This window comes from Netta rufina (assembly GCF_964035555.1).
Source record: "Netta rufina genome assembly, chromosome: 2".
Lineage (NCBI taxonomy): Eukaryota > Metazoa > Chordata > Aves > Anseriformes > Anatidae > Netta > Netta rufina.
In genome coordinates, this window is record NC_140124.1 from 134,835,787 (window position 1) to 134,862,458 (window position 26,672).

The following is a 26,672-nucleotide window of genomic DNA, read 5'->3' on the forward strand; positions in this document are numbered from 1 at the left end:
GTATAAAAAGCAAAATTTAATGCTTAGAATGGTATTTAATCATGGAAGGATTCCAGTTTCAAGAGTCAAACCAAAGAAGTCAGTTTTAAACAGCATTATTTCACGTTGGAGTTATCCAGGAAAGGAACCGCTTTGCAGTGAAGGGCTACAGAACTAAATGCATTAAGACATATACTTCTTTTTCCAGTTTGACTAAATTTACAGATTGCATACATCTTAAACAACTTAAGCAACCTTTTATTTCCTCCTAGGTTGAAAATGATTAGTGTGACATGCCATATATTTTAAACTTTCAAGAACAAATACTATATATGTACATATTTATCCCATGCCTGACACTTTTCATTTCAAATTCCCTGACAGAAAACGAATGATTCATATCCCTGCTAGTTTCAAACACAGTAAAGTTTCCAGAAAAAAAAAAAACAAAAACAAAGAACCTTCAACACGTGGGCTAAAGGAGCAAGTCAGCTTGAAAAATATTGATGCTGCTCCTTAAAAAAAAATAGCATTAATAACTGTAAAGTCTGTGAGCTCCACCCATTTCAGTCATAATTGCAGTATTGGTCAGATTACATCTTTGTGTTATTTTTACCGTTCAGAAATTTGGTTTTTGTTCATGTCACTTTAAACATTTAACAGTGTTTAAACCTTTGTGATCTGGTATTATTCCCTTTCACTGCACCCAGTCAATCAGCAGAAGAAACATTTACCACTCTCACGGGCTATGCCCGCTTTGCGCACAGCCCTCCAGCGGGGGGACGTTACGGCCCAGAGTCTCCTCAGAGAAAGCGTGCACAAAATGGTTCAAACAGAACACGTCCTTATTTAGCCAACCAGCATAAAGGTAAAAAAAAAAAATCCAACCTGAAGTACGATCATATTTTAGAAACACTTCAAATAGGTGGTTAAAGTTTGATTCCAAGCAGACGAGCTGACCAGAAGTTGAGATTACTTAAAACAAGGACACTGTCACTGGGCTTTGTTTAAGCAGAAGCTGACCCCTTTATAGCGCTTCCACAATGGCAAGAAACCAAAGCATAAGTGAAAATCAAAGCACAGCTGACAGCAGAGCTTGTAAAAAAAAAAATCAAAATAAAAATGGTGCATGGCCTTCAGTAAGAGCTACCGCTCCTCACCCCATCCAAAAATGCAGTAAAGGGTGATTGAGAACTGGTTACTTCTAAGAAATCCCACGGAGCTCAGAAGAACACAAGTGTAACATGAAAGTAAATTTAGAGGCGGATCTACTGGTAACATCTCTTCATGAATTCCTACTTCTCAAAAGTTTTTCCTCTTTGCCATGTATCTAAATATTACAGAAACAAAAATCCAAACCGTCTATTCAAAGGGAAAGTTTAACTTTACTGCTCGGTTTTCCATGCCTGTGCCCTCTCCTCTGCTTCAGCCAGCAGACAGGCAGGCAACCATCATGAGCTCCAGACTCCCAACATTTCACCTTAAAGCTTCCATACTCTGCTTTCCAACAAAGTGACTTCTGCTCTTAATGCATGAACTGGAGTTGTAAATCCTAGAACGTTCTCTTACTCTCATTGAAGAGAACAACGCATTTTCAACGATTTTTAACAGGAACAAGATCTTACCCACGCATCTACTCATGTTACCAAAAGCATACAACAAAACCCATATAAATTACAATTATGTTCGCGTTCTTTCACAGATTGATTCATTTCAGTCAATCTATCACCTGCTACTTCAACTGCTCTCAGACGTACCTCAACCATTAACAACAGACTGGCTAAAACAAGGGCTAGTGGCTCTAAACCTGAGAGAAAAAAACTAGAATTGCCTTACATAGATTTTTTTTTTTTTTAATTTTCTTGCAGTAATAAGTCACACACAAAACACCTGTACCTTTCTTTTGGCACAATGATTTTTTTTTTTTTTAAAAGTCCTTCAAGTCAACTCAACGAGGTTCTTTACTGAATGTTGTCTACTGTCCACAAAAAAAAAAAAAAATTAAAACATTATTTCAAAAGGAACAAAAAAAAATATACAATTGTACACAAAAAAGTCTTGGATTTTATTGAAATTTCAAGTCTTGTATCAAACAAAAACTCTTCTTCAGACAAAAATATTCTCTTGGTGTCCTCCGGATCCCACCAACTCTGAATTGGTCCTTTAGTGCCTCCGTTTTCTTTGTCATCTCACAGAAGTCCACGCGGTTGGGCTGTTCCGTTAGGTCTCATTTTATCGCGTGAAGGAACGCACATGCCGACCTCTTCCACTGCCTCCACTAACAAACTTCCCTCTTGAGCCACCACTGCTACTACTATTAGCACTTGTCCAAGATGGTCCAATTCCTCCCCGGCCTCTGGAAGCACGATCGCGAGGACTCGGTCGGTAGCCTTAAAGCAAAGAAAAGTATACTCAGTTGGAAAAAAAAAAAAAAAAAAAGCCTAGGCGTAGCAGGCGCTGTGAAAGCATAAGAAACGAAATCAAGACGAGACACGAACTGGGTCTGTTTTCTCCTTTCAATTTTCACCTTTCTTTTAGGCAAGCGCTTTTGTTTTGATTGGCTCTGTAACTACCGCGTAGCTACGAAGACAACTGAACTGCGAAATTAAGATTCTGCGCTCAAGCGTTCAATTCAGCAAGTCTTACGGCTTACAGGACAGTTCTTACGACAGTACGGGTTTGACAGTCTCAGTGACAACTGTTCATATATGCTTAAAGCATTTGCTGAATTTCAAGGTGTCTGCAGCATCCTTGCACGGTTTCATTTGTAAAGCAAAAATGAAATTCAAGGAATTTTCTATAGTTCGATGCCCATATGAATACCATGTACCTGCGGAACTTAATGGTCTCAGTGGTGGCAGTGGACCCCTGTTAAAATTGCTTTGACCACCTCTACTGTCATTGTAGGTTCCTCTGGGCGTACTCTGGGCGCTCCAACTTGAGCCTCGAGCGCCTTCACGGCGACTGTAATTTCCTAGATATGGGGAGAGAAAAAACGCATGCTCTTGAGCAAATCTTTTTTTTTTTTTTTTTTTTCCATTTTAATCCTTTGTGACACTCAGGGTGGGTAAACGTAGCATTTACATAACTCAGACAGATAATGCTACTCTGCATCAACTTACCCTCACTATTTTAACTCAAAGTGTAAGTTATTTTCCCCTGATCCTGTGCATAGTACAATATCTACCTTTCAGACACGAAGTCTAAAAAAGATTCACATTATCTAGTGTACTAAGACAGACCCCTATACTTCAAGGTAAATAATCCTACACTTTACCTTAAAGTATATATAGCAATGTCTGGTAAAGTAAATCCTAGTATGTATAACTTTTATAGATTAAAATATTTGGTTTCCACTGTGCAGATTTGTCTTAACTGCCAGATGGAAAGGAAAGGAATGCCACCTTGTCCGTATATGAAAAAACTTAGCACTCTGTAACCAGAATCTCCAGGTTCAATCAAACTGCGCCTTGCTCCTGTCAGAATCTTCCATACTTTTATTCAAGCCCCATTTAAATCCAGAGATGGATTTTGAGGGTTGATTTCAGGAACTACCACATCAAAAATGGTAGAGAGGGCTTTGCATTGTCAGTGTACGACTGCATCTGTGAAACACTCCAACAGTTGCTATACACAAAACCGTGACATCAGAAAGAAAACAGCTAACTCTTTGTAAGAGAGAAGAGTTTAGTTCAATTCCACAGCACATGAGAGAACCTTTTTAGTGCCAAACAACTTCTTTCCTTCCCAGATACACTGGGTCCAAAACATCACATGCCAGGGGTGATTAATTACTGGAATATCAGGCTAGCATTACTGAAGCATTTTAAGCATTCAGTTACTACAGCTCTGATAAAAAAGCAAACGTACCTTTTGAAGCAGGTGGGGTAAAGAACCTGTTCTGGCTGTGAAAAGCTCCCCGTCCTCCACGATTCCCTGAGAAGCCACCACGTGAAGAAATCTTCTGGGACACTTTCGGTGGCCTTTTGGCTGGTGGTATCCCGTCCGGAGTGACGACTTCTTTGCTCTCCGCAGCAACAAAATCATCCACGTGCATGGAGGGCGGCCTGCTGGTGTTCTGCTTCCTCTGACGGAAGATATCATGCGGTCGGATTCCTTGTCCAAATCCTCCCCTGCCTCTTCCTCTCGGTGGCGGCACAACGTGAGCTCTCTTTGCTGGCTCTATGTATTCAGATTTCCCACTGTCACGACAAACCACAGTTTATTTAATTAACAGAAAAATTTATTCTTATTGAAAGTCAAATATTCTTCATATTGGATACACCATTTAAAAGGTATTCAACATTTTGGGAATATACAAAAAAGTGCTAAACAGACTAATTATTTACTCATTAAACTCAACTTACCTTGAAGTTATGAAGGTCTCATGCTTGTGCTTGCCAAGTTTGAAACCTTTTGTGGTTTTTGTCCGGCCAGGGGATGATGGTTCTGACAAAAACGACCTCTCCAACTCAGCTTGCAAATCGAAGTCACTGCAGCCCTTCTCTGACAGCTCAATTAAGTCAACTTTCACCTGCAGTAACAGAGGGTGTTTTATCACAACAATCATCACTAGCACCTCTGAAGAAGAAAACATGCTGCACCAGGATGGATGAGATTCAGCAAGGGTCCCAAACCTACTCTGGAGGTCCTCCTGCTAGAGGATCCTCTCCCTTTTAATGCAGTAGTGTGGCTCAATTAAAAACAGCAGAAATTAAACAAAAAGAGCAGCAAAACTGCAGCAAAATTGTCTTAAAGGTTCTAAGTTTAGCCCTTAACTTCCAAGTTTGAATGCCTGTCTCATCACTAAATGACTTACAGTAAAGCACTCTTAAGCTACAGTCCCAGAAATTTATCAGTGCTGCTTTTATATGGGAATGAACAGTTTGGGTTTTGCTTAAAAAAAATAAGTGTCTTTGCAATATTAAAAAGTAAAACTAAAAAAGGAAGGCAATGAAGTCAACAGAAAGTAACCAAGCTAAGGCATTAACAGCTTAGTTTTTAAACAAAGTTATTAGTGAGAACTTTGTGCATGTAGTTCCTTTTTTTTTTTTTTTTTACTGTCTTTTTTTTCCATCTTTGTCACGTCAGAGCAAAGATTTTGAAACAGAGGATAACCATCAGGCTGTTTGAATATTGCTCCAAGGACAGAAGATGAGCAAGAAAAAGAGAAGATAAATCCTATTCCTTGTTTAAGCTTAACACAAATTCCTGAGAAGACCCAGCAGCAACACAAAAGCAGGTTAGGACTGATACAACAACTTCAACTCCCTCCTACGTCAGAGGGCTACAGAAGGTACCAATTCTTTGGCTACTTCCACGTGAACTTGGAGGCGTTTGATGACAACCTTTAACAAATGCCAGCCCCCCTGTATCTGGGTCAATTTACAGGGGTGAGCAAAAGAAACAACGCTACTAGCTCAGGTTAACCCTGATATTTAAATCCCCTTCAGTAACGTTGATGAAGCCCCTTACCATATCCAGTTCAGTCTCTATTTCTTCAGCCTGGAAGGGTGAGAACCACATGGGCTTCAGCTGGTCGTCCATCACGTCTGCCAACACGTAGGTAGTCCTGCAATGAGACAGATGTCTGATGCCTGTGGGATTATGAACTACGGCCAAATGCAAGCACGAGCAGCACCACGAAACCTAGGGGAAATATTGCTGCCCTATCCTTGACAGTTTTATGAAATTAAATCCACTGGGACACAACAGCACTTCTATGGAGATCTTGATTGTAATATAAAATGCATAAATGATTGCATGCTATTAAATAAATCACAGGCTGTACGCCCACACATTTATCTGCTTTACCTGTTGTTAAACAAATTCTGAAGAGAGTCTGGTGCAGAAAGAAGAGGCTCCACATCTTGGTCACTCAGGGGACAAGAATCACCTGCTGATTCCAGCATTTGCCTGACGCCAACGATGTTGTCCAGCAAGGATTCAAGGCCATCGTCTTCCTTAGAACGATCCTAAGTTAACACATTACAAGACAGAATTTGTTCCCCTCCTCAAAAAAAAATTTTTTTTGATAATTATTTATAAAAATACTACATGAAACAGGATTCCTCGTCCTTTATTACAGTAACAGTCTTCTCAGCAGTAGCCAGTGCTCTCTCTTTTGTGCATTTGCTGCCTTTTATCACACAGCTGTCTATGCTTTTATGGTGTGTAAATACTCCCAGCACAAGGGGATCCCAACCCTACCTGAAGCCTCTTAAAATAACAGCAACAGCTATTCCCAATTCTGCAAGGTATGCTACAAAAACGTGCATCCTTCTCATCAAGAAGTCTACATTGTTCCAAAATTAGAGGCAGATACCAGATTGCAACGTGAAGCTGATTATCCAAAAACTTTTACCATAACATGTTTCTCCAGATCAAGCAGTAGGTTTTCTGGGGTTTCCTCCTTGCTCTGCAGAAGATGTTTTAACTCCGCGGTGGTCAGACCCAGCGTTCTGCCTGGGTGAGATCCATCTACTTCCATCAGGCTCCCGTCATCTCCACAGCATCCCTGGAAAACACGAGGGATGGGAAATAAGTAGATATTTATTATACTTCTGGATGGCAAACCCCTTAGAACTCAAACAAATTAGAGAAACCAAAGGAAGCAAATTTATTCTGCATATAATGCAAAATATTTTTAATTAAGTCCATTTCCATAGGCTAGTTCAAATGCTGCATCAAGATGAATCTAATCCTTTCCCATATAAGCTGAGGTTTGTATCAGAGAACTAACATTATTTTAAACGTCTTTCTATGCTACTTGTTAGTAGTTCTTGTATACTACTGCATTTTATTTATGTCACACTTTCTATGCTACATGTCAATACAGCTACTCTCTAACACATCCCCATCAAATCAGAACCTGGATGCAGCAGCACGCTATTCGCCTAGGAAAGTCAGTACAACTAATTCACTGTTTCACTAATTACACAAATATATTTTCTGCACAGAGTTGGCACTTGGAATACTTGCTAGGGTCTTTTTTTTTTTGTACTGCCAGTGTGACTTCTCGAAATACTTCATTTGTAGCTTGAAAATAAATAATTGCACTTTTCTCCTCAAGAATCAATATGCCATTTTCTCCTGCTGAAAGCTTGCTTTCATTTATTAAACATATGTTCTGCCCAGCTTTCACAGATTTCATTACGAAATGAAGATGGCACTACCACTACTCATAGAAAAGCCATACACTGCAGTCTAAATAGTCACCTGCTTTCTGAGATCATAGTTCCCAAACGCATCTCACCCTGCAATTTCAGAGAAATGCAGCTGAGTTTGTCTAACTGTTCCATACTCACTCACCAGTGTATCCGAGTTCAGAAGCTGTCGCATAAAATCCAAGAAAGAAGAGGCCAGCTCCCCCGTGTCTTTGCTGAAACTGGTGATTACTCGCTTTAATACAGTGTACAGGGCACTGCTGTGTTTTCTTAGGGAGCTGTTTTGTTATAAAAAGAGAAAAATACTTTTTTAGTGCATACATTGTGACCACCCCACTGTAACTTCTTATAAGAAAACAACATATATTGCAAAACAAGTTTGGTACAATTAATAATTATGAAATTGGGGTTTGATTACAAAGCTGGAACTTCATTGCTTTCTCTCTATCCTACACCAGGGCTGTCTGCAGATATTTCAGCCTGCACACAGCTACACACACTACAACAATATCTCGAAAACCTGCCTGAAACTGGACTTCCACCTTGGGGGGGAAAGGCAGGAGTACAGAAGCTTTGGCTCGCTCAACTGCCTTGCGTATCAAGCAGGACTGTGCTTGCAGTTTCACTGCATCCCACGATGCCCAACTGCAGCAGCAAAACCAGAAACATAATCAAAAATGGCAAGGCCATGCACTGAAGCTGACAGATAGACACATGGGAGTCCCAGAAACCACAGCATCTTTAACCTACTTATTTTTCATCTACAGGCTGTGTAGCTTGTTGAAGTCTAAGCAGCACAGCTCTATAACATCCCTTAGGAAAGTGTCCTGAGCAGCCTTTTATTAGCAAGGCTCCAGATGCTACCTCTCTCTTTTTGGGAACCTCGCACTCTTCTTGCCTCTCTGCACCTCACTTTTGGTGGGCAGAAATGGGTCCAAATATAGGACAGGGAAAAGTGCCAAAACAACACAGTACTGTCCCCATATGTACACGTTCTGTTCAAAAAGAAGAGGACTTAATAGAAATAGTTAAAAAAAAAAAAAAAAAAACAGTTTCAAAAGCCCTAATTGCCTGGTGGTTAAAACACTCTGGGGAAGTTTTTTCATCCACACTGAATTCCCTTAAAACAGAGGAAAAAATGTACAGCTCTTCAATGTCTCAGATGATAGCTGTATCTATTTACTCAAAAGGAAAGGACACCAGCACTGGATCTCATTCCAATCCTCCTGCCTTGGGGTGGGAGGAAATGGAAGACAAGCTTTTTTTTTCCCCCCCAATGCTTTATCTGCTTCTTAAAAGAAAGCGCTCCTGTGTGCCCACTACAGAAATGATTCATAGGTAAAATCTCAAGTGAAAGAGAAAAAAAATAAAGAAGAACACAGGAAAAAAAACACCTGAGTATAACACTGAAGCCTCAAAACAGAAATGAGAGTTCAGATGCCTTGTCTTCAGTATTTCCTGCTAGATAGAGCGATCTCCTACTCAGTGTGCTGCATACAACAGATTCCACTAAGAGATATTGATACTTTTTGTAAGGAAAGAGAAAAGAGCTTCAGCACTTTTTCTTTACAGTGACCAAAGAGTGAACTCTGTGTTTAGAAACTATTTTATACTAGAAATATGATCACTTGGTTATTAAAAATAAGTGTTCTTCCCAATGTTATTCTTCTGCATTTTAAACAGTAAAGTTTTAGGGATTCTCACTAAACGTTGTCACTCTAGCACCTGTCTTTCTAGACATCCGATTTCACACTGCAGAAGTTTTAAATACCTCTAAGTTGTCCGAGATACCTTACAATACCGTACCTCTTTAAGTGATAGAAGCCATAGTCGTGCTCTGTAAGGAACATCATTGTTCGGATGCAGGTCAGCAGACAACTGTAACTGCTCTCAGAATTGGTTAATGTTTCCATTAAGCTGTCACAAATCAACGGCAGCAGATCCTTGTTTGGTAAGGAATTGGAGAGCTGCTCTAATTCCGACACAGAGCCTTCTGATGAACTTGGCAAAATGAGGGCAATATCCTACAAGAAGTGATTATTACACACACAGTAAGATAGACATAGCTGCGTCTGACACGCCAGCAATAAGCATAAACCATACATTATGTCAGCAACACTACGTTCTTTCACTACCCCTTTACCACCTTATTCAAGCATTTGACAGTTATTACTGACCCTAAAACACTAATCCAGTGTATCCTTTTTAATTTGGTTCTGTCAAGGGTTACAAACCATTACTGATTTTTCAAAACAAAAGCTTCAAAGGGTGAGAAGTGATGGCGAAGACACAACTAAATGCCAGAGTAACTGAAGAGTATCTTATCTCTGCATTCAGCTCCTTGCTTACAGAGTCCAACTGTCCCTTGATCTTAAAACATTCATCCAAATTCAGAGGTTTTAAGCAATACCTAAGAAGTTGAAGATCTACTATCCCCTTCATATTTTATGTGGCATAAAACAAGATGGACTTTCACAATGAATTTGCATAGGCAAAGAGCTCGTTTATATAAACGGCTGACTGATCTCTGCCGACCAGTGCTCAACCATTGTTTGTATAAATGCATTAAACCAAAAAAAAAAAAAAAAATCATGCAAGTAGTAAGATAATTAATGATGTAAATATATTCAAGAAAACTGAGAAAACGCCTGGGCTCGTCCATTAATCAGTTTTCAGGTAACATTTCCTACTCTGTTCTAGTAGACCATGTTTTGTTGTAATTTTCCTGTGTGATTTGTTTGTTTTTGTCTTTGTTTTTAACTGTGGCAGCAGCTTATCATCCATTACTTCAGATTTGCAACACACGTTTAAAAGGTTTCAGTTAGACAGCTGAGACCCAGATATTTATTCAATTGAGCAAAAGCTGAATAGTGACAGCATAAGTTTTACCAGTGGCCCACGTTACAAAATCTCCCCAGGAGGAGGAGAAATGACATTCCTCAGCTGAGAGGACAGACAGTCTACATGCCAATCAGCCCACGGTCTCTAATGAGCTATCAGAACAGCGCACACAGCATAAAAGAGATTTCATAAATTTAAAGATTTATGTTCAAGAACAAAAAGACTGGCAGCAAGTCCGCCAGAGCAGCCAACCATACACAATTTCTTACTTTTTGTATTTTAAAAATGTTGGATTTTTTCCCCCTCCAGGGAAAGAAACAAACGAACGAAAACAGGCACCTAAGAATAAACTAATTTAAGGTTTTGCCCGAAAGTGTCAACACACATTATGCATCAGATGTATAAAATACCTGATCGCAGAGGGACTGCAGAAGAGAGGTTACATATTCAGCACTCTGTTGATGAGTGACGTTGTCTCCAGCTGACCGCATTAGAGCCAAGAGCTCCTGGAACACTTCTGCATACTTCTCATCACCTTTGGTAGTTCCGTTGATAAGATGCAGAATAGCCAATTTACAAGCTTTGTTTGAAGCCAGGGCATCCAATAAAGCAAGCAGTCGAGTGGTTTGTCCAGTGTATTGTTTCTCTTTTTCTTCTGTGTTGCTGAAAGGATATCAATGCACGTTGAATACATTGGAAAAGCTGCTCTAAAATTATCTAAAAAGCTATAAAAATAATTTTAAACAAACACCGAATGTATGTAAACTTACACTTTCATGTACTTTTTAAAAGCTGCTTAACTTTCACTAAACATCTTTCTGTTGCATCATAAATTAGCTATGCATTTAACACACTACTGCATCTAATTATATGTAGATAAATATGCTTTTAAAGAGTTATCTAATTATATGTGAATAAACAGGATTTTAAATAAACAATACTCATTGCTTCAATGTCCTCTGACATGGCAGTCTTCAGCTTCCTCCAGCTTACAAATATCTACATTTCCCTGTTCCTGTTTTACTGGGACTTCACTGCAAATCCCAGTTATATAAACTCTACCGCTACAGATACTAGGTCAACTTTTATTATTTATTTCAAACAAGTCTTGTAGCAGCTCACTGAGTAGATAAGGCTTCGTAGGGACAACCTGAAAAAAGCCTTCTTAAAATACTTTCCATAATGTGAAACTGAATACCTGCATGACACGGTTTATTGGCAACATCAAGCAGCATCAGGACATGGTATAGAAAACTGGACTGAGAATTCATTCTGTTCATAACATAAGTAGAATTTCTCAATGTATTTTTCTCCTGCTAAATCTCCTGCACAGAACCTGGGCGTATTTAATATTCCATTAAAGAAATCTTTGCAATAGGAAGCCAAAATACCTTTGCAGGTCTTCTACAATCAGGTCCAACACAGTCCTCATGATAAGAAGAGCAGTGGGTGAAGCCAAGTCACACAGCTGAACACAAATACGTCTCAACATGTGCTGAATAGGCTGGCAAGAAGAACCAGAGAACGATCTAACTATCTCTTGGATCAGCTTGGCTTGAACGTGAAGATGCATGCTCCACAGCTTCCTGGTGTTAAGTGCCACTGCAATATCATGTGGCTCGATTACCTGCAGGAACAGAAGAACAGGAGGTTTTTCCCTTCTACTTTTATCATAAAAACTGAATTCCACAAGGTATAAACAAATACTAAGCACTAATACTGCCCTCATCAGAAACATGCAATGCCATTTTCATTAGTATCACTAAATGACAGGGCACAGTTCCACAAATCAGGTATTCCTAACTCCTTTGGGAGCATGAGTTGTCACATCTTTTATGCTTAAAGATCACAAATTCAAGATCCATGCCTTAATAAACTGAGAGTTTGGCATTCAGGGTTAAATTCAGAGGTTTCCTAGCCAACCATTTGAGTAATACAACATAAATCTAGATAATCTGACAAGGGACAGAAGAACACGACTGTTAAAAAAAATCCTCCATATAAGAATTTTTTTTCCATCAGAAACATATTTCCAAAGAATCTATGTGAATATAAATGCTTTACAAAAATTTTAATCCACCCTTTCATGTATTTGTTCTTTCTACAACTCAGAAAATGGTCAAAAGTGGTCTAAGGGTTATGCATAATAAAAATTCTTTAAGTAGTAAAGAAATCTAAATTATACCTGAGTTGTCTGCATGGGCAGTGGAAGAGGCAGGAGTTCTGAAAGCAGTATGAGTCCAGAGAAAAAACCCTCCGGAATTCTCAAAATCGAGGAGAGAACTTCCTTCAGCATTAAAGACCAAGTATTGTTTGCCAGAGTTTCTTCTGAAATGGTAAGTTTTTCATTAACGCCCTGCGTAAAAGTCAGCAGGATGTCAACGATGTCATTCTGAATTTTCTGCTCATCGCTATCTAAGCGGCCCGAGAGCGGGATAGAACACAGGAGCATGTGTAAAGAGACGAGCGCCGACGGGACGCGCATGTCCTTGAACTCAAAGGATCCGCCCCGCAGGAGTTCTGTCAGCATGGTTTTCAGGAGCGTCAGCGTACAGCGGGCCATGGAAATCGTCGTGACTCTGTGAAGGGTGGTGCCCATGTTGACGTGGAGCCGCCAAGGCTGAATGAGGATGCTGTTCAGCTTCTGCAGCACCCGGATGAAGGTGTCCATTCCCTCGGAAGAGAAGAGCTGAATAACTGCAAGGTTCCATTTCAGGTCTTTCTGTTGACCTGTACAGAAAAAGAAACAAACATCTCTGTATGTTTAATTCCTTCTGGGGAATCACAGTTACGCTTGGGACATTTTTAAGTAAGAAACTCAGAAAATTGAGATTTCTATGCTGAACAGTAGAAGTACATTTTCCATACCTTCTACCATAGGTGGCGGACACGCTACATGACACAGGACACGAAGGGCCGTAGGAAGGCCAACTCCATCCGGGGTCATCAAACTGTCAATATTCTTAAAAACAAAATTCAAATAACCAAAGTGTATTACAAGGAAGGACTTTATGACAAATATATCACTAGCTTCATGGCTATTCTTTCATTCCAGTCGGACTATCAGATTGTTAATCAAACCAAGATGCTTAATTACACAGACAAGCAAATCATAGAATAGAATCATAGAATATCCTGAGTCGGAAGGGACCCTTAAGGATCATCAAGTCCAACTCTTGACACCACACAGGTCTACCCAAAAGTTCAGACCATGTGACTAAGTGCACATTTAACATAACTTACAGAAGACTCATTTTACTGCCACCCATTCTCTACTTTTTTTTTTTTCTTTTTTTTTGGGGGGGAAAAAAAGGTCCACTACACATTAATTCTGATAATCTGCAGCTATCCAAAGAGTTCTAAAGAGACTACAGGACCAACGTATCAACAAGTCCACCAGAACAAGCCTTGGAAAGTGAGTTATGGACAAAATGCAATTAGTGTTTAAAATATATCAATGTATTATATAGCTACATACATAAATACACATACATTTATGCCTTTATCATTCACTGACTAATATCAGCCTCTGTTGAAGGGAGTGGAAGCATTTCAGTGGTATCTATTGAAGCAAAGAAGCATCCTCTGGGAGCTAACTTCAGGAGAAAGCAGTTGGAAGCCCCTCTCGGATGTTCTGTTGAAGAAGTATCCTGTATTCAGCCTTGCTAACTAAAGCTGCAAGATGAAGATCTGCTGCCTGCTCAACACAGGTGGAAGAGCAACTTGTCTCTACCTGCAGAATTACTGCCCAAGATCTGGCAGCTGAGAACTCAAGCTCCTATGCTGATCTCTCTTCAGGCTAGTAATCTCTTGGCCCTAGGATCCCAGGGGGTTCCCCTAGGTTTTGTACTCAGTTACCTGCAGTTTTGTTTCAATATGTATAATTGAGAGCAAGAACTGGCTTAGATTATAAGCTTTAATAAACACATCTATTTTAGATATATTTTTAAATACGTTAGTACATACATAAGATAAAATATCAAAGCTACAAAAAAGCATAAGCCTACGGAGCCCAACCAAAAGATAGCATCTATCTGTATTTTACTAACCTGTTTGATATACTCAATGAGATTTGGAATACAGTTTATTTCAAATCTAAGATTTTTCAGAGGTTCAAGCCACTTGCTGAGCTCTGCAGGGAGAAAAAAGATTACCCATAATTAATCAAATAACTTGTCAGTGCATCTATGAACGTAAAACCTTATGCAATGAAAAAATGCACTTAATTTACACAAAGGGTACTAAGTCCAGGTATGAAATCCATGAGGCATACATTGTAGCTGAAAAGCATCAACAAAGGCAAGACTTCAGAACAGCAGGTACACTTCACATACATGGACAAAGTTTTTCTCAAGTCAACCTGAACACAACACAAATAACAAGCTGAAAATTATATATCTATAATTAAACATTTTCTAAAAGGCACTAAGGGTCCCACTGTCCAATAAATAAAAAGCCATTAAGAACACGGACACATTCTCCTTAGGTTATCCGTAATAGGTTACTACAAACTGAAAATGAACATCCTATTAAATGCCCACATGTATCCAGTACCTGCACCAGTAAGACCTATCCTCTCTGGAAGTCTTTACACATTAACAGATTCTCTCTTAGTCCAGAATAACCTGAACGTCCCAAGCTTTGGGAGAAGAGATTTCAAGTTTCAAAACCTGTTATTTCTGAAAATAGGCAGAATAACGGGAAGGTTCAGAGGTTGAATGGCTATGAATCAACTACTATTCTCAGCTTGATTTCATGATTTAATAAACCAGTTCTCACTTCTCATGAAATAGTCTGATCAGATGAGGTGAAAAGAAATAAAAGAATGGCAGAAGGGGAAATTAAACTAATTTTTTGACGAATTATGAATTCTGTTGGAGCATTTAGGTTTTGGGAGAAACTGCTGGCACACGTACACACGTCAGTGAAGCAGCGCAGAGCACAGCCCTGCAGCTTCAGGTCTGGGTGCCAGAATGGTCGCCAGCGGGCTCTCTCTGATCTGCTCCATTCCAAATGATCTGGGTCTGACATGCGAGTCAACACAAAGGAAGAAATAACCCAAATCACAACTTGGAAGTCAAAAGATTTAGTAACAGAGACCCAATCGTTCCATGCCAGTTGGCCCAGCTACCAGGAAACAGTCCCAGGAATATTTATTAGTATATACATAAGCCTACATCACCAAGGAAAACAAAAGCAAGAGTCTGCTTGCTAACTAGTTAGCCCATTTTTACTGAAATTTGCTCTCCTAAGTTATTTTCAACACAGAAACCATTTCAAACTTCCTGTAATTATCCAAAATTCATTATTGCTTGAAAAATAATTTAACTATACAGAATTTCCTATTTAACTCTCATTAACAGGGGGAAAAAAACTGCACATCATCTCTGTGACTCAACTAATCAGATGCAGCTGGAAAAGGAATTTCATTATATACATTAGCCAAACCAGATGATTGTGAAGTGCCAATTACCCACATATAAAAGGTTTCTCCCATACATTCCAACAATTCAGCTGATAATGACACACGCCCTACCTTGCAATTTGGTGTTATTTTCGTCTGCCTTACAAAGCTTCAGCAAAGGCGCCGAGTGCTGCTCCAGCATTTGGACATCACTGGAAGACTGAACCACCAGCAGAACCAGGATGCAGGCGTAGTTGTAAGCAACTGACTTCTTAGACTTCGAGTCTCTGGAACAATGATAAGAATTTCCTTTAGATCTCAGCTAATGCAACTGGGTATTTCTCACATTTTCAATCTCTGATACCTGAAAATCTACCTACAGAACTTATACCTTCAGCAAGGCTTTCCCCATAACTTTGTTCCCATTTTTAAAATCTTGCTTTAAAAGCCCTGCTACCTGAAGTAGTAAGACTGCCTGTCCAGAAAAAAACAACTGCTGTTAACACATACAAGAACTTCATAAACTGAGAGATTCCCAGCCCTGAATAGTGTGCAGCATCTGTTTTTCCCAGCCAAATCTTCTGCTCGTTTCAAGATGAAGTCTTATACTTTAATGAAAAATGCCTACTAACTGAATTTTTTCATACAAATGAATGTGTGACCTGTATCACACCACCTTTGTGGATGACCCCCACAAATTCTGGGCATTAAATAGTTAGTTTACCACAACTGAGAGGCTTGATTTCCAATAACATTGTCCTACATAAGATATTTTTTAAAAGATCATGGTCTAAAAGAACGTAAGTTTTTAGATATCCTATTTTTGAATATATTTTTAAAAGGTAGGTACTTTTAAATGTAAAAACCTTAAGGATGCAAATATAAGTTACCCTAAAGCTTCTTTGGAATAGTACTCCATTAAAGTGATAAGACTTTGGAGGTTTTTCTCCAGGCTGAAGACGTGAGCCACGGCAGATCTTCCCACAGGGTTAAAGGTGATCAAGTAAAGGTTGTGAAGCGTTCCCAAGAGATCCGAATGGTCGGTTTCCTCGCTGGCTGTGCACCGCTGGAAGTGGCAAAACAATTCTGAAATGCACTGTAACGTCTGCGTCGAGTGCAGGAGCCACAGGGCAAAGGTGTCCTCGTTTGCACCATCGGACTGGAGGCCTTCCTCTTGATCCGGATCGGAAAACTGACAGAGAGCTCTGATCAGCAGGTTCGTCGCCTCGTACTCGGAAATGAAGAAGAGGAGACCCTTCTGGGACTGCGCCAGGAAGCGCAGGAGGTCGCGTATAGCTTGGAGCACACCCGGGTGCACACCCGTCACTGGGATAGACAGCAGCAAAGTGATGCACTCCAGGAAATGGTGACTGTGAAGATACCTGAAAAAAAAAAAAAAAAAAAAAAAAAAAAAAAAAAAAAAAGGACAAGGAAATAATCAGTAATGTTGCAATCATCTGCCAGCACAGTACAATAATAAAATACAAAAATTAATTCAGTGCTTACTGCTCTGTGGACTAAGCAAAATGACTAATTAGGAAGTAGTACAAAATTCTAAGCACACAAAACAGTTGCTGGAATATTTACAGGAAGCAAATCCCCAAACATAAAGTACTGATTACCAAAACCAAGCGTCTACCCCACAAAAACCACACCCTATCTTTTATTAAATTTGCTGCATTTGAACCATCATTAATAGAGCATTTAAAACGTTTAATGCAGTAAGAAACCAATCATTACCATGCACGTAGGAGGGGATTTGAAGACTGCTTATAGATGCTTCCATTTAGCTGTGACCCTACACTGCTGCTATCAAAGAAAACTGCTAGTTAGCATTTAGAGAAAACACTTTCTAGCCTGAAACTTGCTAACAGAGAAATAACCCAGGGAATCCTTTAAATGGCTGCATGCAGACAGGCCTCAACTCGTCTGCCCACGCTCTGGCACGCTGAGCTCGCTGTCAGAACAGCACGCCGGCTTCTGGTTTGCCAGCTCAGCACACAGACAGAGGTAATTCCAGGCTCCTTTTATCCTTATGCACAGACACGTTCTTAGAAGATAAGTGAAAAATGCTTTCCATCCATAACAATTTTCAAATAGGCACTCGTGCAGCACCCAGCACAGCCACCCAGGTCTACGAATGCAACTGAGGAGCTAGCACACTACCAGCAGCAGCAAGAGGTGGACTTTTTGCTATGCACACAGTAGGCTTGACCGAAAGCTAACAACACAGCAAGTATATTAAGTACCAAACTCTCTCAAAACAATCCAGAAACTTCCAATAAATACAAGGTAAGACACCTAGAAACAAGAAATCCCTAGAAATACCTACACCAAGTTGATGGAAATACATTCTGAGAAGTGACCTTGCAAAAACCATACCTGAACAGGACAGGGTAAGGATCATCCCTTTCTGGAGGGCCTGTAATGCGTGCCATGGTTGGGAAGGATTTGACGGGTGGCTGAATCATTGTATGAGGAGCCGTTTCCATCAAATGGAAGATTTCTTCCAGAAGACTCACGAGTTTCTCCACCTCTCCTTCGCTTATGTTGGAAGATTCCAAAAGGTGATCCATATCCATAGGAGCCTCCACATCGTTCTCATACTCTTGGTTGGTTCTGTCAAGCCCTGCCAAGTCCTGGTCCTGTTCTGTCTCCGTGTGGTTAGGCAGAGGAGGCGTGCTCTCGGCTAACTGATCGACCACCTTTTTAATATCCGACAGGATCTCATAGAAGTGACACTTCTGGAGAATTGCAGAGCCAGCTGTGACTACCCTCACAGTCTGATCTAACAAAATGAGTTCAAGGAGTTTCTGATAACCACTTTTTTCATGCACGTCTACGCCACCTCTCAGAAACATTTCCATTCCCTCGGTCGTACTGATAACGCTATCCAGAGCTTTAAAAGCATTAAGCTTCAGGGAGGACGATACATGGTCTGCAAACAACAGCTCAAACAACACATTAATAACTCCCGCCTGCAAGAGTGCCGTTATTCCTTGCGTCCCACATTCCCCTAATGATGACACCAGTTTTGTCCCAGCTTTGAGTTGCCGGACATTCAAAGCGATGGGCTGCTTGAGAGCTACCTGAAGGTTTAAAGCTTGCAGGGTCCAGTCTACCAGCTGGGTTATGTAGTCCTGCTTTGTGTCTTTAACCTGCAGATAGCTCAATCCTTTTACTATTAAACTCGGAATTTCTTCTAATGCGGTCACCCACTTTGCACCCCTTTCCTCTTGATACAACTCCAGCAGTTCAGTTAATTTAACGGAGGCTTCCACTGCCCCTGAGTTTTCTTTTTCCGGGTCTTGGTCCTTTATTTTAGCAACTTCATTCTCAAATACAGTCTTGTAAGGGCAGCTGAAGTATAAAAGAGGTCCGAGCTCCCTTTCAAAAGGTTCATATGTCACAGGAGGCACAGATGCCAGATCCTCAGGAGTGTACTCAATATCAAAGCTCGGATACTTGAATGTTTCACGTTCCAGATCAGCAATTCCATCTTCATCACTTGAAATCTGCTCGTATCCATCATCTCCTAAAAAAGGAAGGATTCAGTTACGAAATAAAATTAATTACGGATAATCCAGTTCATAAATGCTGAGAGGATGCTCAAACTAAATAAGAAAATCTGTTTAATACAAATATTACTGGTTAGAAAACAATCATGTGCTACCATACAAAAACTTTTCTTTCCCCAGCTCTAAGTGAAAGCTCCAGCCAACAGAATATTTTTTGTGACAGGAGAGACATTTAGAAAAACAAAAACATTACTACAAAAATATTGTCCAATTTTCTTGTGATTCTATCTGTCATTAAAGATCTAGCTTGAGATTTTGCACAGACATCAGCAGGAATTTTGAATAATCCAAGGTGACAACTACTGACATTATTACATAAACAATTTTATTTGTTAACTGAGAAATAATTTGCTTCTCAACTTTCCTATTTCTTTAAACAGATCAGATAAGAAGATCCAGTGTTCTTTCTTATGCATAAAATCTGTGTTTTCCTGTTTCTTTATAGAAAGTGACAGGAAGATTTACTGTAAGGGAATAAATATTCCTACTGTTCTCCTTGCGAGATGTCAGAAGTATACGTAAGGGACACAACGGTGCACTGACCATTGCAGAATGAGACCCAGTTCTTTACACTCCTAGTCATTGTGATGGTACTGCCTTCAAAATTTAAAGAAGTAAATGATTTTTTACTCAGCTTCTAGTAACTTTACTTACCTTCACCTTCCTCCTCCTCTTCGCCATCTTCTTCATCTTCGTCTTCATCTTCTTCCTCCTCTTCCTCATCAGGAATGCTCTCTACTGTATGTCCATCATCATCTTCCTCCTCCTCCTCCTCCTCAACATCCACATCTTCTTCATCATCTCCTTCTTCTGGTTGATCTTCTTCCACTTCTCCCTCATCAGAATACTGGCTTTCTTGATGAATGGATGTTCTGTCAGGAGAAATGGGCTCGAAGTAATCCTCCCTGTGGTCCACATCATCTTCTTTTTCCCCAACCACTAAAAAAAAAAAAAAAAATATATATATATATACAGAGTTTAAGAAATCAAGAGTACTTCTGTGAAATTGAACACTCAGTAACATTTTAGGATTTTGCATTACACGTTGTGGAGGTGCAAAAGAACATCTTGAAGAAAATCTCCAAATGTTTTGGCAGAACTCAAGCAACAATCACACAGTTCAGCAAGACTGTAAAGAATTATGTAAGGAGTTCTCAGTGCTTTAGAGATTCCAGAGGACTCGGCAGAAGCTGCAAACAGTGATGGAAGGGAAGGACCACAAATAACAGAGGCAACAAAAAACTCATAGAATGAGCAGTATGATCAAGCAGCATAATGATCAGTATGTTAATTGAATGTATCAATTTAAGAGTTGGTAGGTTTAAGAATATCAGTAATTAATTGATATAATTTAAGATATCCAACAGATCTTCTTTCAAATTCCCTCCCTAAAATAGGAATCTGTCCAGCAGGATAACAGAAGACAGGAAACCTCACAATAGGCATCAAAACACAATTCTGACTCCGATAAGCATTGGTGCAGCAGATAAAACACAGCCTGGTTCTACCTGACACTGGCATAGGTTCATCCTCATCATCGTCAGGAGGAGGAGGGCCTGGAGGTGTCCTTGGTCCCCTAGGTTGTGGTCTTGGAGGACTGCCATTGAACTGGTCTTCTTTCTCTCCATCAGCTATGTTTATTATGAACATAAAAATTTGCATTCAATAGAATTGCAGGAACAAAAACGGTACGTTTTAGGGTTTTAGTTCTACTTTGGATAAAAGGAACACATTTTCCCAGCTGTTATTTAATCTGTATTTTACCTCTGCAGTGCGTGAGGCTGTTTTCTGAAATCACTTTTGACGTAAACAAGAACTACATCAATAAGCAAGGTTATTAACACCACAGATATTTTTAACATAACGATTAAAATTAACATGGTTAATTGCCCTTTTTTGGCTTTAGCACTATCTAGCAAGACTATTCCACTACCAATAACAACAGAAGTTACTTAAAAAAAAAGGGGGGGGATTATATTTTAATCTACTTCTCTGTTGTAAAATAAGAGGGATTCAAATTTTGCAGCACAATACCTGTACCCTGAAAAATTTTAAATCTAAACCCAAAAGTCCGGTAGAAATCTGCTCACGAACTCCATTCATGGCTATTCTAATGCCAAAATTTTGTGTTTGCAAAGCAAACACTTTTCTGTAATATGCTGTTACATACAAGCCACAAAAGGAAAGCAAATTATGGCTGCAAGTTTCTCTTTCTATGACTTTAGTGCTTTTCTAATCTTATTTTTTGTATTATAATCATATAAAATTAATGAGTTCACACAGGTTACTGAATTTTGATGATCCTCAGTAATTTGCAATAGAACAATTAATCCACTCCCAATAAAGGACTAGAAAAAGATCTACTCAAAATCATTCAGCATAAATCTAAAAGAAAATGCAAAAATATGGACAAAAAGCTAGAAAAATAAGGCCAGTGAAGTCTCAGATGTTAAAGAACTGTGTTTTCAAATGCCATAATGTAATTTTGATATCTTTTTTTTTTAAAAAGAAAAAAAAAAACTACATCCTCTCACAAGGCTTACCATGTTTTGGGTTTCTCTTCAAACCAGGCTGTTGCTGGGGAGGAGGTGGAGGAGGTGGAGGCGGAGGAGGTGATTCTCTGTCATGACTGATTACTCTGTCAACTGAGCCATATATTGCCAAAGTCAGACAGTTGTACCATCCTCTTAGAACCAATCCATCTGTGTTGACCTGTTTTGTTTTTTTAAAGGAAAGAAAAAGCACTTAAAAGCAACACAAGAAAACTTCAAAATAGTTATTTTATATCACTGTATCAGTATCTGCATAAAGGCAAGAACGGAGAACTGAACATTGAAGGATCTTTCTAACCCGCATTTTGAAAACTAAGGAAACTTTAAACATACCAATCATTACAACCAATAAGTAATCTTTCTCCAAAAGCATTCAATTACTTGCAATATGTTTGCTAACTAATACAGCCTACGTGCTTGTATTATACACCCAGTTAGTGGAAAAAAAACATTACCATGGGTCACAAACATACTGATCAGAATGAAATAAACCTAAACAGAACTGAGGAGGATGTGCTTCGTTGTGGCCTGCAGCCATAACATTCGGATTCATCTTTGTTCATAAGTAATGGATACCTCTGCTGGCAATCTCAATTAGAATTGTAAAGCAATCAAGTCTTCTACAACTCATGTAATTTATATAGCATCCATAATGGAGACTCTGAAGTCGTATGTATCTGAACTACAGGCAGATTTTATAACAACAACTTCAACAGTAAATGTTTTACTCAGTTCCAACACACCACCTATTACCATGCTTATACGCAAATGACAGGCATGTAAAAAAGGAGGTTTAAATGGCATTGCATTACCTTTGCATTGGGTCTGAAAATAATTGAAGTATTTTCATCATATTCGAGGCTGTTAAAAGTAAAAAAAAAAAAAAAAAAAAGTAAAACAAAGTTATTTTCCATTAATATAAAGCACATTTACAGAAATTGACAATAAAATACTGAACAAATATACACTCCTAAAAACAAGAGTGCAGAACCACTTATTTTCACGTTTCCTCAATACATTTGGGCTCTGTAAGCCTAAAAATAACAGAATTGTCTCATCTTTGAAGCACAAATCTCCATCCTCCCAAACAAACTGGAGCAAAAGGGCAAGGAGAATGCAAACTAGCAAAAGGCAGACCAAACGAGAAAAGTACAACAGATACAAATTTTCTATTGTGCACGTTCTGCACTCAAAACTTCAACAAGACAAAAAGAAAGGTAGCTAATGAAGTCAAGAAGTAATTGTGAATGTACTTACCTCCCCAGCCTATCAAAAACAGGGGCACTTGGCTTGCTGACATTGTTGAAAAACAAGTCCAGTTGAAATGTATGTGGGGATGTCTCTCTGGAAACAGAACAAAGGCAAAAATTAAACCCATCAAGCTCCTTATCAGAGTAAGTAGGCCTAACAAGGAAAAAGCTTCAAATTTTACTGTTTAAATGGTTCCCCAAAGTAATTACTAGAGCAGCAGACACACAAATGCATTTTACTTTTTTACACAGGAAGTTCTATGGAAATACACAAGGTGAGGGAAAACTAATAGGATGGTTTTCCTGCACCAGACACCCTGTAGCTTTCACTTACCCGTAAGCCCTACTGTCGGGCAAACTTGTGTGAGCTCTCACTCCGGGAGGAATGACACGTACTTCATTTATGTAAACCACGCACGGGAAACGAACTACATCTATATTGGTACTTTGCTACAAAACAAAAAAGAAAGAAAACCAATGAAATGTAAAATGGAAGCCACGTAACATATTTACATGGTCTTTATTAACCAAACTAAGGTTGCAATCATAATAAATTATAGAATTCAGTTCTGTAAAAATGTTAAACACTGGTAAACAGAAAAGATTTTTAAATGATCTTCTGGCACTTACTTAAATATTTGACACTTTTTTATAGACAACATTACAGGTTCATTTACATAATCAGTGATTTATGCGAATCTTTTAAACAGGAACAGTTCTTCTTCAACAGAAGGTATGCTGGTAAAGAGAAAAACTGGAACTTAAATTATTGAAAGGAGGACTAAGTATACAGTTCCCTTTTAAATAAACCGTATCAGGTTTATTATGAAAAATATTATGAAAAAAATATGAAAAAAATAATCTGTGTATTCTAATTTTAAAGATACGTAACTGTTAAATTTCACACCTAATATCAGTAATAAATGTGATACTATAAGTCTGTTTTGCTAGACCTGTACAAAAAAAAAAAAAAAAATCACATGACATTTATTTACCAATTCTGCAACATCTGAAAACCATTTGAAACTGAGATTTCTGTTTACAACACAGAAACAGCAAATGTAAAGACAGCAGCACTCCTAAAAGCCTGAGCAAACTCGGAAGTATTTGTAAGGTCACTGTGACTTCCTGTGTAGTAACCACCAAACAATTAATGCTGAAAGTCTCCTCTAACTAAATTCGTTTTATGAGGTATATAAAGTGTATGCCCAACCTCAAATATAAAGACTTTCTCAAACAGAAGCTCAGAATCAGGCTTCTCAGCTTCCAGTCAGCAAACTGGATTAGCAAAGACTGCACTAGCAAAATAAAAACAAAAAAAATCTGTCTACCAACATCAGTAAAAAATGAAAATTAGAAAAGTTACCGTCAGTAAAAAGTTACAGAACCTTCATCATGATTACAAAGCAAAAGAAGCCCCAAAATTATCAGCACGAAGCAAGAAGGTACTAAGATTTTTAGAAAGCTATTAACTGAAGAAATAGTCACAAGCAAAGTTCTATGAAGAACACTTCAGCGTGTGCTTTATGACACATATTGCTATAATTTAAGAGAAAACATCTACGCCTGCATCTTTTAGTGCACAAATACAGTATCTTGTCCCAGGGGCTGAGGTGTCTGGTCAGGAAGGCAGAAGAAAAGGAGCCTGTGACAGGAGGCACAACTTCATTAAAGGAATGGGGTGGCTGTAACCCCTGCAGGGTGATGGCTGTGGGAGCTCTCTGCTGTGCCTCTCAGAAAGATACACCACCTGCAGGACTCAAACTTTGGAGAAAGGCTGCTGCCAAGGAGGCTGTGCCCCCGGCAGCACAGCCCTGGGACAAACTGGTGAAATTATACTGGACTATGCCTTGACCCCCATGCAGCAACTTCATCACAACACAACTGAACCCAATTTCCTCTTTCTCCAGATCATATATTAAAAAAAAAAAAATATATATATATATATATATATATATATATATATATATATATATATGTGGTGGAACTGCAGATGTTAAACTACACAGCTAAGCCAAATAAATAATTTTATTAGAAAACTAAAGGTTACATCTCATGAAGTGCAAGTTCCAAAGCAAGACTGACGATCCATTTAGCTGGAGAATTTTCATAACAGGAAGGTGGCTTTTCTGCAATATGTAAACTGCTTTGTTTTTAATAAAATCTCAGTGTGGTTCTGGTTATGAAAAAGTCATTGGTGAGACTGAAAGTGCCAGAAAAGAGCCTAGAGAACTAAAAAATGTTCAATAAGAGCATGCTCTGTGCTGGAGAAGATGGGGAACAGCTAGTGTGTCCTACCCACTGCTGTCTTAAATTGCAAAAGTAAAAATATATTTGGGGATCCGTAAATGTGGCACTACACAGGATTCCAGAATAACTTCTGGTTTATTTTTAACCATAGCATTAGCTCTAAACGCTTTGTTTTCGTCCTTGTACCTGTCCATGCATGGATCTTCCTTCAGGTTACCCTAGGATTTATATTCCCCACCTTCACAGCCCCCATCCTCCCTTCTGAAGGGGAAGGAGGACCAGGCCTTGGGCAAACCCTGTTAACACAGCATCTTCGTGGATACTCAGGTTCCCTGCAGCAAGCTATTTACTCACTTTGATTATCAGTTATCGAGCCTCACTCGAAGTGAAGCATTTATTTATAAAACCTCCCCCTGCTGAAGCCGGCTCGAAACGCTCGTTTTGCTCCTGATGCCCAAAGCCCAGGGGTCCCTCAAACGCTCCCTAAAACCCCGGGGAAGCAGCAGCTGCTCCCGGTTTCTTCTCCCCCCACAGCCCCACCACACGGAGCCCCCGGACCCGGACCCCAACCCCATCCCCGACCCCTTCCCCTCTCCTCCCCGTCCCCCAGCCCCGAGCTGCCGGCCGGGAGGAGGCTGAAGAACCCCCCCTGCTCGGCGGGCCCCTTCCCCGGGGCTGTTTTTTCCCTTTTTTCCCCCTCTGCCGTGCCCCGCCGCCTCACCTCGGCGCTCTGGTGCTTGAAGGTGTCGAGGAAGAGGAGCTCTGTGGCGGTGTCCACCGCCATCTTAGCGGCGGCGGGCGGGAAGCGCTTCCGGAGGCCGGGCGAGCGCTTCCCCGGGCAGGGGCCGCCGGGGCCATGACGGGGCGGCTGCGGCCACACGGGGCTGTGGGGAAGGGGACGGGTGGATGAAGTTTGTCCCCTGCTTCTCAGCAGCTGAAATCTTCAGTGTGTTCCCTCACGAGTCCCTTCACGAGTCACCTTACAAGTCACCTTACAAGTCCCAACCCCACCCCGTTCGCCGGAGCGGGCTGTGTGGGGCTGCGTGAGTTTGGGGTTTGTCCCCATAACAGCAAAGCCCCGTGGTCTTTTAGACAGAGCCTAAGAAACGCAGCATCACTAAATTGCCACCATGCTTCCCTCAGTGGTGTTAATAAAGCCTCCTGAGCCCTGCCTTGTGTGTGGAACAGCTTCATGGCATTACGCCTTCTTGTGTGCGCACCAGGAACTGGCGGGGCTCCTCACTTCAGAGCTTGCTGCTCTCTCGGCACCCCACAGTTTCGCTTGGCACCGGAGGTTGCAGGCCTCCAGGTCGGACCTGGTACGAAAACATTGCATCAGTTCAAGCCAGGGTGTGGTTCCGTGCCTCCGTTTTCCACGCTGAAACTCGCTGGGGAAGGTTGGTCCCCACGCCACATGCTGGGAGCTGGGTCACGACACGCAGCTCCGCAACCAGTTCTGTTGGTACCGCTGAAGATGGGGTTTGGGGCGCTGCTGAAGCCATTGAAATCATCCTGCTGCCTCCTCATGCTACTTCAACGGATGTGCTTGAAATACTGCAAATCCTTCTGCAGAAACATCAGAGAATTTGGGAATCAAGGGCTCTCATATACAATACTGGCAGAAGGTTGGCCAGCTTTCAGTCTAGCCCTGA

At 40.1% G+C, this 26,672-nt stretch overlaps 1 protein-coding gene across 1 annotated transcript; it reads right to left on the reverse strand.

Moving 5' to 3' along the window:
• VIRMA (vir like m6A methyltransferase associated) lies at nucleotides 1–25,815 on the reverse strand. The gene is made up of 24 exons (XM_084281758.1): nucleotides 25,742–25,815; nucleotides 23,105–23,220; nucleotides 22,778–22,864; nucleotides 22,333–22,381; nucleotides 21,512–21,680; nucleotides 20,477–20,599; nucleotides 19,623–19,907; nucleotides 17,773–18,925; nucleotides 16,281–16,772; nucleotides 15,523–15,677; nucleotides 14,036–14,118; nucleotides 12,855–12,948; nucleotides 12,172–12,716; nucleotides 11,378–11,613; nucleotides 10,397–10,649; nucleotides 8,952–9,169; nucleotides 7,291–7,423; nucleotides 6,344–6,496; nucleotides 5,794–5,954; nucleotides 5,455–5,551; nucleotides 4,347–4,513; nucleotides 3,850–4,181; nucleotides 2,810–2,953; nucleotides 1–2,369 (listed from the first exon to the last, which is right to left on the reverse strand). Exons 1-24 carry the CDS (start codon nucleotides 25,802–25,804, stop codon nucleotides 2,212–2,214), a joined length of 5,466 nt encoding a protein of 1,821 aa, XP_084137884.1. The 5' UTR covers nucleotides 25,805–25,815; the 3' UTR covers nucleotides 1–2,211.
• Nucleotides 25,816–26,672: the final 857 nt, after the last annotated feature.